Below are 13,459 nucleotides of genomic sequence, written 5' to 3'. Positions count from 1 at the left end.
GATTAAACATATCAAATAATTTAGAAAACAAAACAAATTTTTACCCCAATTTGACCCCTGGGCAAAATGAAAATTCCGAAACCTTACTGCACATCTACATGACACCACCAACCATCTCTTAAAAGATTATTAGGCTACGGAGTCAAATGTAAGAGGAGTTCAGAGAAGATGGGGTTTTTGCATAAAAAACATCATTTTTCGACCCCCATTTGACCCCCCCGGGGCAAAATCGAAATTCGAAAACCTTATTGCACATCTACATGACACCACCAACCATCTCCAAAATGATTACCGGTATTAGACTACTGAGTAAATTGTAGGAGGAGTTCATGGAAAACGGGTTTTTTGCATTAAAAAACGTCATTTTTAGCTCTACTGGTCAGAGACCAGAAGAGCTTATGCGATAGTAAGGTGTCCGTCGTCCGTCCGTCTGGATTGGGTTGCTCAAAACTCTGGTTAAGGTTAACCGCTGGTTAAATCTCTTATCCAGTGGTTAAATTTTAATCGTTGGTTAAATACTGTTGCTCAAAATTTATCCACTGGTTAACTTTGCAATCCAGTGGTTAAATATTGGCTAAAGTTAGCCATTCCACAGAGGTGGGTTAAGTATCTTAACCAGTGGATAAATATGACTAAAAAAATATTATTTGTTGTAAATTTTGGGGGATAACAAAAGAAACAAAGGCTTATAGATGTTGTAACCAAGAATTTAATGTTGATGAATACTTAAAAAGACATTTGCAGTAATTTAAAGTCAAGTTGACGTGGTTTTGTAGCAATATTAGGCAGGAATAACAACACTGTCAGGGATATGATAGGTTTTTATGTCTTCAACATCAGCAGAAATGTTTTAAATTAATTCTTTCAAGGATTAATCTGTTGGCATTACAAAGGACCTTATCAAGCGGCCTTCCCTTGCTGAAAAACAAATAATTATTATAGGTATATTTTAAATAAAAATTATAAATCATTATGAATATAATTGTTGGTCATTTGCATATAGGTCTAATAATGGATTATATAGATAAATTGTTCTTTGGTTACTATACATCAATATTTGAAATCAATTGAGAATTGACACCCTCCCCCCCCCCCAGACACACACACTCCTCTACCCCCCCCCTTTTTTTTAAGATCTTGCATTATGTATTTGTTTACCAAAATAATATTAGTTTTCATTTCCTTGCCGATATTTTTACTTTTATTTATATCAAACTACTTTCTTCTTGATTGCCGCATTAAATTTTAATGCGTACCATTTCCTTTTATTTTATTATAATTTTGGCAAGGTCTCGTTGAGATAAAGTGAATAAAAATATTTATTCAAAATTAAATCTAGCATTAAATTCTAAATATCTATCCATAGGCATCAGAATTTTTTTTTTTGCAAAGATAGACTTTATATAGGCATTGAAAATTGGGGTTACCTTTTTTTAATTTGTTGGTTATCCCCCCCCCCTCCTCCACCCCCACCCACATTCAATAAGCCACTCTACTTTCACAATGCTTCCGATGCATATATGCTATCAATATCTATAATCTACATAAAGATTTTTATCTAATTTCTACATAATATTGATGCTAATATTAAAAGGTGTTGTATTTATAAAATACACTTGGATAATGCATTTTAGTTACACCTCAAAATTTAATTGTACGGAGCGAAATGCATTAGTGACGAACTCGCTATATCTACTTGTATATTCGACCATGACCTTTCTGTAATGAAAAAAATGCTACCCACTTTCAGACAGTGTTAGTACATTGTAATGCAGGATTACATAAATGTGTTGAAAGTTTTTTCTTGTTTGGAAATATTATGCAAACCACTGAACTGAGATCTCTCTGTCAAGGTATATGTATAAAAGCAATAATTCAACAAGTGCGAATTTCCTCGAATAATAGCAGACGACGTTTACATCGTGTAAACAGTAAAGATGTTCTGACTTCAATAAGTTTTTATTTAAGTATGAAACAATACAAATTGATGTATTTGCCTCATAAGTATAGCCAAGTCTTTAGTAGGTATTGTCTTTAAAATATTTTCTGTATATTATATGTTTAACAGTTTAACGAGCATCTAGGTTTCTGCAATCATTCTAAACACACTTCCTATCCATCTTACCTGTGGTGCTAATTCTATGGCAATTCAAGTCAATGTGTTTACATTATTACTGCATCCTCCACTTGAATTTTCAACAAAGAATAATCCCAGCTGACTTGTGCATTCCTCACTTTTTGTGACTCAAATGTTTGTTTAGTTTTGATAACTGTTACATCTCGATATTTTCCACTTCTCCACATACGGTTGCAACGTTAAAACGTCTCACTATATTTACTTATTTGATATTTACCATGGTAGCCATTTTTTTTTGGTTGACAACTGGACAAGTGTAATGCATTGTGGGATACTAACCAGTGGTTAAATCACTTAACCTGTGGTTAGTTAACCAGAGGCTAATTTTATTTTGAGCAACAAATATTTGACCAGTGGTTAGTTACCCAGTGGATATAGAATTTAACCAACGGCTAACTTATCCACTGGACAAATTTAACCAGTGTTTTGAGCAACTCAGTCCTGTCTGTCTGTCTGTCTGTCTGTCCGTCTGTCTGTAAACAATTTTTCAAAACGCTACTCCTCCTACAGTTTTGGTCTGATTTCAATATAACTTGGCACACAAGTAGACTACACTAAGATACATAAAATAGTGCTTTGGTTTTTGATTTGGATGAACGGTGTTGCCATGGTTACTAAAAATAGAATTTTCTTTGAAATTCTTTTAAAACGCTACTCCTCCTACAGTTTTGGTCTGATTTCAATATTACTTGGCAAACAAGTAGACTACACTAAGATACATAAAATAGTGCATCGGTTTTTGATTTCGATGAACGGTGTTGCCATGGTTACTAAAAATAGAATTTTCTTTGAAATTCTTTTAAAATGCTTCTCCTCCTACAGTTTTGGTCTGATTTCAGTATTACTTGGCACACAAGAAGACTACACTAAGATACATAAAATAGTGCATCGGTTTTTGATTTCGATGAACGATGTTGCCATGGTTACTAAAAATAGATTTTTCTTTGAAATTCCTTTAAAACGCTACTCCTCCTACAGTTTTGGTCTGATTTCAATATTACTTGGCACACAAGTAGACTACACTAAGATACATAAAATAGTGCATCGGTTTTTTATTTCGAAGAAGGGTGTTGCCATGGTTACTAAAAATAGAATTTTCTTTGAAATTCCTTTAAAATGCTACTCCTTCTACAGTTTTGGTCTGATTTCAATATTACGAAACACACAAGTAGACTACACTAAGATACATTAAATAGTGCATCGATTTTTGATTTCGTTGAACGGTGTTGCCATGGTTACTAAAAATAGAATTTTCTTTGAAATTCCTTTAAAACGCTATTCCTCCTACAGTTTTGATTTGATTTCAATATTACTTGGCACACAAGTAGACTACACTAAGATACATAAAATAGTGCATTGGATTTTAATTTCGATGAACGATGTTGCCATGGTTACTCAAAATTGAATTTTCTTTGAAATTCCTTTTAAACGCTAGTCATCCTACAGTTTTGGTCTGATGGCAATGGCTTCTTTTCTCATCCTTTGTTATAAGTACATGTACAAACCAGTAGAGCTACAGTCTCGACAGAGACTTCTGGTTTTCAACCCCAATAGACACACGGGGCAAAATCAACACTCCAAAACCTTACTGCACATCTACATGACACCACCAACCATCTCTTAAAAGCTGATTAGGCTAGTGAGTAAAATGTAAGGGGAGTTTCAGGGAAGACGGGGCTTTTGCATAAAAGAAACGTCATTTTTCGACCCCCATTTGACCCCCCGGGGCAAAATCGAAATTCGAAAACCTTATTGCACATCTACATGACACCACCAACCATCTCTAAAATGATTATTAGACTACTGAGTAGAATGTAGGAGGAGTTCATGGAAAACGGGGTTTTTTGCATTAAAAAAAATCATTTTTTTACCCCCATTAGACCCCGGGGCAAAATCAACACTCCAAAACCTAACTGCACATCTACATGACACCACCAACCATCTCTTGAAAGCTGATTAGGCCAGTGAGTTAAATGTAAGAGGAGTTTCAGGGAAGACGTGGCTTTTGCATAAAATTATTTTTCGACCTCTTTTTGACTCCCCGGGGCAAAAGGATAATTCAACACTCCAAAACCTTACAGCACATCTACATGACACCACCAACCATCTTCCAAAAGCTGATTAGGCTACTGTGTAAAATGTAAGAGGAGTTCAGGGAAGAAAATTGTGACAGACGGATGGACGGACATGAGTAACAACAATATACCCGAACTTTCTTTAGAAAATATGGGTAAAAAAAAAACAAATATTTAATATGTTAATTGAAAGTCATATACTAGTATCTGGTCTTTACATATTACACTTTAATTTGATTGCACATTATTTTTTTTTTGAAAATGTTTTTTTTTTATAAAACTAGAAAGTCTGCTATTGCAAGCAATGGCGAATATCGCTCTGAACTGGACAAGACTTTTGTCATCAGTAATGCAATACCCATTAGCTAACTTGGACAGCCATCAACTGGTAATAGTCCTTTCAGTACTTTGATTTAAAAATCAGAGCAAATTGCACTTGCACGTACGTGCATGCATATACATGAAGACCATAACTTCTTGTAGGAGTCCATTATGCCTATCTATGTTATAAATCCGATCCTATTTGGTTGAAAAACAAAGGAGTTATAGCCATTTAAAGTTTAAGACAATCAGACTGCTGTGCACATGCATGCATGTGTTTTCATGATTATTGTTATATATCATATTCTAGGAAATCCTAAAGCATGAATATATTTTTAATTTCAAAGTATATATGTCAAAAAGCAAAAAAGTTTTTAAGATTTTTATTTCAGCCAATGAGAGCTAAGCGAACGTGCATGCACGTGAGTTCGTTCTTATTTGACAGTGTCATATTTTCTACACTATTAATTTATCCTTGTATAATATCCTTATATAATGAGTTTCAAAGCATTCCATCAAAAATGTAAAAGTTTTAGCTAAAGTTTTAGCTATAATAAGTATATGTCATTTTACATGTTGCTCGTGCATGCGTATGCGCGCAAAATGACCTTCGTTCCATACATCTACACACCATGCCTATTAACCCTAAAAAGGTTTTAGCTCAATTGGATGGACAGTTTCCTAGAACTAGAAACTTGGACAACATCAACTCGTATCAGTCCTTTCAGCACTTTGATTTAAAAATCAAAATTAAAAATTTTTCGCTTTTCCCCTGTTTCCATGGAAACTATTGACAATTTGCATTTTGTAAATCCAGTGAGCCTTGAATACCTTACACAGAATAGAAAAGTATCAATTGTAATCGTATATTGTGCATTCATTTCCATCCGAGTAAGACTTCAGAAAAGCCAAGTATAATTCCAAGGTTTTTTTTTACTATATATCAATTTCTTCTTTTACAGAGGCTGATGATGACTCACCATTGAAGACATTTATCAGGATAAACACTGCAGATTTGAAACCAGACCCGGGCAGTGCAAATGACATCTCCGATACAAATGAACAAGAAGACAATTTGGAGCTAGGAAGTACTGAAAAAAACACTGAAGTAGTTTTATATAGCAGAGAAGAAAAGAAAGAAGAGAACGTTGGGAGGTCCATTTCTCCATCTGAAAGCAAAGAAGAACGGAATACAGTTGAGACAATGGCCAGTGTTCTCTCCTCAGAAACAGAAATGGTGAAGGATGAAATTTTTCAGAAAATCCTGTCTGAAAAAGAAAAATTCCCGACTGTTAGCTTGCTGGATTTTGCTGGCCAGTTAGCATATTATGCTTGTCACCAAATTTACGTAACACCAAAGGCCTTCTTTATCCTGGTGTTGGACATGACTAAGAGATTTGAAGATGTTGTTGATAAAGAGAAAGATAACCAAGAAGGATCAATCTTTTCCGTTTGGACTTACAGAGGTAAGACACTTATAAAATGTCAGATGTTTTAAGGTAGTTATCGGTATTAAGTTTACGCATCCATTTGTGGTTTTGTTCATCGACAATACACATTTATCATTTTGTTTCTTCAAAGAAACATAAGGCCATTTTTAACAATTGTTTGGTTGCCCTAGCTCTCCTGACCGACGGGCTTAAAATACCCTAGCTTACCTGAGCCAAAGACTCAATTGAGCTTTTCTGATCAAAATTTGTCTGTTGTTGTTGTTGTAATAGTCGTAGTAAACTTTTCACATTATCATCTTCTACTCAAGAACCACTGGACCAATGAAACATGCCTCGAAGTGTCATTGGGTGAGGGGAAATCAAGTTTATTCAAATAAAAGGCCACAACCTCTTCCAATGGGAAATAATTATATATAAGTGAAAAAATAATGGCATATTTAAAAAATCTTTTCAAGAATCATGGGGCCAGAAAAGATGAAACTAATGTGGATGCATCCTCGGATAGTGTTATTTCAAGTTTGTTTACAACATGACCCCGGGGGAAGGGTTGGGTCACAATTGTGTATCAAAGTTTAACATGGGAATACATAGGAAAATTTTTTGAAAATCTTTTCAAGAACCACTTGGCCAAGAAATTTGAAAGTTATGTAGAAGTATCCTCTAAAGGTGAAGGTTCATGTTTGTTCATATCATGACTTCTTGAGGTAGAGTGTGGCCCCAGTTGGGCATCAAAATTTCACAAAAATATAGGGAAAATCTTGAAAAAGAGATTGGGGGTTTACAATGGCGTATCAAAGTTTTACAGAGGAATACATAGGAAAATTCTTTAAGAATGTTCTTTTTTTCCAAGAACCGCGGGGCAAGGAATCATGAAACTGACATGTAGAAACATTCTTTGGAAATCCTCTAATATTGTAGATTCAAGTTAATTCAAATCATGACCCTGGGTGAAGGATGGGGCCACAATGAGGTATCAAAGATTAACATCGGAATACTAAGGAAAAATCTAGATAAATCTTCTTCTCTAGAACAGCATAGTCATGATTGTTTAAATACATGTAGTTATATGGAGGCATCCTCTTATAGTGTAGATTCAAATTTGTTCAAATCATGACCCTTGGGGATAGGATGTTGGCACATTGGGGGATGAAAGTTTAACTTATGAATACATATGAGGAATTCAAAAATCTTTTTTTCTCAACAACAGTTAAGACATGATTGGACATATTTATATGGAAGCATGCCCTGATAATGCAGATCATGACCCATGGGGCAAGGGAGGGGCTATAATGGGGGACTAAGCAGGCTTACATGGACAAAAATCATCAGAAAGTCTCCTTCTCAAGAACATCAATGTTTTACGTAGGAAAACATGGGAAAATCGTTTTAATTCTTCACAAGAACAACAAAGCCCTGATTTGATCATAAATAAGAAAAGTATCAAAAACGATAATGTAGATTTAAATTTGTTATGCCCCGGCATGAATATGGCCGGGGCATATAGTGTTTGTCATGTCCGTCTTCCGACCTTCCGTCATACTTTGCGTTTAGCTCTGTTCAAAGCTAAGTTTCAAAGAAAACATCCAAGATATTTTCATCAAACTTCATATGCTGATAGATTTTGATGAGAGCCATGCAACTGCATCAACATTTTTTTTACTTGACCTTTCCTTTGACCTTGACGTCACTTTTCTTTAATTAGTGTTTAGCTCAGTTTTAAACATACCATTCAAGATGGTGTTTTCAAACTTCACATGTTGATACATACTGATGAGAGCTAGTCAACTGCATCAACATTTGACCTTTCCTTTACCTTGATCTCACTTATCTTTATTTAGTGTTTCGCTCAGTTTTAAAGATACCATTCAAGATATTTTTATCAAACTTCATATATGAAGTTACATATTGATGAGAGCAATTCAACAGCATCAACTTTTTTGACCTTAACCTTTCCTTTGACCTCACTTTTCCTAAATCACTGTCAAACTACATATGTTGATACATATCGATGTAAGCAATTCAACTGCATCAACAATTTTGACCTTGACCTTTTATTTGACCTTGACCCCAATTATATCAAATTGTATTAAAGGCAGTTTTAATTAAAGACATCATTTCTAGATATCTTTATCGAACTTCATATGTTGATACATATTGATGAGAGATATGCAACTGCATCAACAGTTTTGACCTTGGCATTTCCTTGACCTTGACCTCACTTTGATGAAATTAGTGTCAAACTTCATATGCTCATACATACTAATGTAAGCAATTCAACTGCATTACTATTCAAGATATTCTGATCAAATCATGTACACTAATACAAATTTTCATGCTGGTTTACTACAGTCCCTGAAACGTTCTACTTTAAGTTTCACACCTGAACGGTGAAGAAACGCTGAAAGAACGGTGAGTGAATGCAGAAAGAACGATGAGTGAACGATGTGCGAATGCTGAACGCAACTTGGTGAACGGTGAGTGAACGCAGAAAGCAAACGGAGCGCGAACGTGTGCGCAAAATGAACGGTGAACGCAAGATGAACGATTTATTCAAAATGCCTCTGATCTTTTCCTTGCATTGAGATTATTTTATTATTCTATTATTCTAATTCTAGGTGGTTTAATATAAATAAACAATAAATATAATAAATAAATAAATAAATTAAAATTTTTTCTGTACCTATATGTACCTATTTTTTAAATCGATATTTTTATAAAAAAAAAATTTAATTGCCGTAAAACATGTGTATTTGTTACCGAACGTGTGTAGATTAATTATAAAATTAATCTATTTATATAGTAAATATGCTTATTCTTTTCACTTATAAAATAGTGTAGACTTCTGAAGATAAAACTACTACTTATAGAATGGATTAATTACACTGTACGCGGTTGAAACAACCATACATGTATTTCAGTGCCAAGGCGATTCTGAGTAAAATAACGGATTTCTTTTTTAATTCGCAAATGTCTGTTGACGTATTGCATAAAAACTAATTTGTTTTAAATTCTAATGCAAAATATTCCATATTTGTGTGTCTTTTGTATTCTTTCATGACGATTATCTTAGCTAAATTCTACATGTATCTGAAAAATTTCCCGGCCGTGATTATACTCGGTCATTAGATGATGGAAAGAGGCATTCAAATTATTTGTAATAAAATTTTCAAAACTAAATAAGTAATGTGCTGTCATAGTTTTTATTGAACAGAGAAATGTACGAGAGAGAGAAAGAAAGAGAGAGAGAGAGAGATACCCACTCAAATCTCAGATATCTGTTGTATCAAATAAAAATTCTTATTATTTTTTCCAAATTTTGCAAGCAGTAAAGGTAATCTTTTTTTTTTTTAGATTAACAGATCCATTTAACAGTAAACATTGGCTTTTATTTTCCATCATCAAGTTCACACGGTTCACAGGAAGTTCACGTGCTAGTAGCGTGCTTGTCCTGTCAATCAAAATCATTCGACACAGTGGAGATGTGGAAATCGCGTTTCACCGAACATGCTGAAGGCAAAGGGTCACTTAATATTTCCAAGGAGTTTTAATATTTTTCCCTATCATTTCTAGATCTGATTTTTGCATTCCTGCAGAAAAAATAAATAAAGAATGGGAATATATACTTGGAAGTATTAAGTTTTAAATTGAATTTGAAACATATTCCCTGCCAATTTAAAATACTTCTGTCGGCATAAGTGTATTCTGAAATACTATTGTTTAATGACTGTTTGATGTTGGTTTTAAGACTTATTTTCTTGTGTTCCAATACACATTAAATATTAATTAAAATATACTGAAAATACTCACTAAGAATTTTATTTCGGGAGAAAAGGCACCGGGGAGGGGGGGGGGGGTGTCGTAATTATAATGAATGGCAAACATATATTTAAACATATGTTTAGGTACCTTCTCTAATAATAGACTATTTTAATCAGTTGGTCTTTTCTAAAATTTAATATCACACTATCAATTTAATTAGCTCTAAAGATATTTAATTAACTGAATATTTGCAGTACTGTTCATTATTATCAGACCTTCATGTAGTTTAAAAATACGGGTTACTGTAGAAATATTTTTTGTGTATTCTTTTCTTGTAAAAGACTTGGATTAATTATTATACATCCATTAATGATTTGTCGTCATTAAAATTACAACAAATTGAGGCCGTGCGTGAATCATTTGTACATTGCCATTTTTGAAAATTAATATTTTAGCATCGTTCTACATACATGAAAGTATTTAATGTATTATTTTACAGGGAAATTTCATGAAATAATTAACAGCTTAGTTATAATAATAGAAATATAACTATCATAGATAATTTTTGCAATGAAATAATTATTCTTCAATTATGATATCAAAGTTATTTAATTAAAAAACGTAATCCTTACCATCAAAAAGATAAGTCCTTTCACTTCAGAGTTCCGATTGACAATTAAGACTGAACGATAAGTGAACGGTGAACGCAAAGTAAACGGAACGAAGAGCGAATTGTGAACGTTTTATGAATGGTGAACGCAAGCGCACGGTGAACGCAATATTGTGTACGAAGAGCGAATGGTGATCGCACGCTGAACGAACGGAAAAATGAGACAGTAGAACGTTTCAGGGACTGTAATATACCCTCGGCGGGGCATTCATGTCCTATGGACATATGTCTAGTTATCAACAGCTTTGGTTTATTTTTGAAATAACAACTAGTGAAATTTATTTTTTCTGATATTAAAATTAATCAGTTCGTACTAATGGAGTTCAATAATCAGATGGAGTTATTTCGTTGGGGATATTGATCTCCCATGGGGTTGTCAGTTGTGGTGGGTATCTGTTCATTTCTGTGGATGTGACAAATAACTTTTCAGTCAGTAGACAGGAATGATGAATCAGTTTTCAGAGGATGTTGCCATTGAAATTGACTTAACTTCTCTTTATACGCTGTTTGCCTTAACAAGTACACAACAATGTAATACATTTTTCTACAAAATCAGTTTTCATGAAAAACAGAAGGAAGAAGATATGTAAAAAAAAAACCAAAATTTAAATATTGCACATTTTAGAGTTCATATTTTATTTAATAACTATTAAAAGGTTATCAAAATATGAAATCATATAATTCTGCTGGACTATTGTAAAACCAAAAACAAAACTATAGATTGAAATTCTTTTACTTTTTCATGTTTTAAACACAAAGCAGTATAAGAGCTACACACTTTCCAGAGACACCGACCTGTTTGGTTTTATTTAAGGATGCTTTGTTGTTCTTTTAGTTTACAAAATTGTGTTTTCTTTTAGACTACCTGAAGTTTTGGATAACCTCAATCAAGACATTTGGAGGCAAAAAAGCACCACTATTTCTTGTTGCCACACACACGGAGAAAAAATCTACAGATGTAAGTATTCAGGCTAATTGAAATGTGAATCACAAAAAATAACTGATACCAACCTATTTGATAATGCACAATTACAGTTAAAATTCAGAAATACAAAAGAACCAATAATTAATTGACAGTTAATCGTATTACACAATCATGTATTTTGTATTACATCCAGAGTGTCATATAAATTGTAATCAACAATGGATACCAGATTTACATGGTGCAATTGACGTCAGTTTGAACTGTGCACCACATTTTAGGATATCCGATTCTGAGCCAGGAAGGATAACTCCAAAAATTAATATTTAATTTGAAATGCATCAACATGAAACTTTTCATGCAAGAATTTTTATTTTATTCATCTTTATAAGATTAAAGTGTTTTGGAAGTCTTAGAAAAAGTCTTATAAAATTTGACAATTGTACCCTATGAATGGGAAAAAATTAATACTGTTTTAGAGAATGGGATTTTCTTGAATCTAGCCTTTGATACCAATGCTTATCAGCATGATATAAAATAAGAAATGATTTGTAGGGTCTTGCAATGATAGAAAAAGCCTTTACACTATGTATTATAGAATACATGACAGAATTGGAAGACAAAATATACCTAATAAGTATAAAACTTATGACAGTTTCTCTGAATGCCTGGATACCTATCATTTTTTAACTTAAAAAATATATTTGTTTAATAATTTGCAATTAGAAAATGCATTGCCGATATTCCAATTCGATTCTTCTTCAAAAACATTGGAGATTTGTCAATTTTCCCTATTGAATCTGATTAACTTTAATTTTTAACTTTAAAGAAATACTGTGGATAAATGCACATAACTTTGTGGATTCAGAAGTACTTTTATGAGTATTTTTTATATGCAGCTAGGATAAGGCTGCCCGTAAAATTTCAAACTGTTCAAACCGTAGTTACTTCTCTGAAGTACATAGATATGACATCATAATAGAATATATTTACATTCAGTGTAATTTTCTTTAAGAAATCCATTAGAAATCCATGACGTTCAAATTTCTATAACACACACGAAACCTTGTCACCACGCTTTAGAATACACAGTAGGAACTACTTGCATTTCCAATATTTAGGAACAACAACATGTATATTGTTTTGACTCAATTTCATTTAAAAACTACCCTTTTAAAATTAACATAAAATCACAACAAATGTGCATTAAAATTTAATTTGTAATTTTTTTCCTCGCAATGTTTATTTGCGTTATTTAACTTTCCAAAGTCACAAACGACTTTCCAACGTCACGAACGGCTATTACATTCATTAAGCACACCAATACTGAAGGGCACTAAATTCACATTAAACATGAACGAAAATAACAGTTATGATAAAGGAAAATTAGAGATGTAAATATAAGCATTGAATTCATATTTTGGGATGTCTTCGGTCCTATAACACACCTGGCCGTGCCGACAAATTATCATACCGCGCATTAGCTCGGTATTCAATTTGTCGGCATGGCCAGGTGTGTTATAGGACTGAAGACATCCCAAAATATGAATTTAATGCTTAAATGACGTCAAGTCACTGCATACTTAAGCAGGCATGACAGGCAAATTAAGTGTCATACATTTTACATGGCACGTAGATTTATTTTGGGGACTTAGTGTTTAATTCAAGTGTTAGGATTGTATTTAAGCTCGAGTGATCTGTTATGATGTTGAACATTTGAAATTTAAATGTCCTTATTCCTTTTGCTTGCCCGATATGCACATATTCAAACAATACCAAAAAATTATGTGTGAAACGCTCCCCTTACACGTCCGAAGACAGAGTTAAAATTTATGAATCGTGTTTATATTGGAATGGCACAATTGATAAACAAGGACGAATTAAAAATATTATGTGTGAATCTACAGGAGAGGTATATCCTCTAACTGAATATTGCTGGGGGAATTGTATGTAGTTTATCCTTTTTTAGGTCAACTGAGTAAACTCAGGTGACCTATTGCTATCTGTTTTCGTCCGTCGTTGTTCGTCGTTCGTCGTGCGTCGTGCATTAACATTTGAACATTTTCAGCTTCTTCTCTACAACCACTGAACCAATTTCAACCAAATTTGATACAAAGCATCTAT

General features: G+C 33.3%; 1 protein-coding gene across 1 annotated transcript; it reads left to right on the top strand.

The window, feature by feature from the left end:
- Positions 1-4,519: 4,519 nt before the first annotated feature.
- On the top strand, positions 4,520-11,371 carry LOC134257960 (probable serine/threonine-protein kinase roco5; the record flags this gene model as incomplete). Its single annotated transcript, XM_062740533.1, has 3 exons — positions 4,520-4,600; positions 5,496-5,999; positions 11,274-11,371. Coding segments are annotated over exons 2-3 (360 nt in total), but the record flags the coding sequence as incomplete, so codon positions are not given.
- Positions 11,372-13,459: the final 2,088 nt, after the last annotated feature.

Source organism: Saccostrea cucullata, unplaced genomic scaffold, assembly GCF_032062105.1.
Source record: "Saccostrea cucullata isolate Sc308-1 unplaced genomic scaffold, CSIRO_AGI_Scuc_v1 ctg16152, whole genome shotgun sequence".
Taxonomy (NCBI): Eukaryota; Metazoa; Mollusca; class Bivalvia; order Ostreida; family Ostreidae; genus Saccostrea; species Saccostrea cuccullata.
This window is presented reverse-complemented; position numbering and strand designations above follow the sequence as displayed.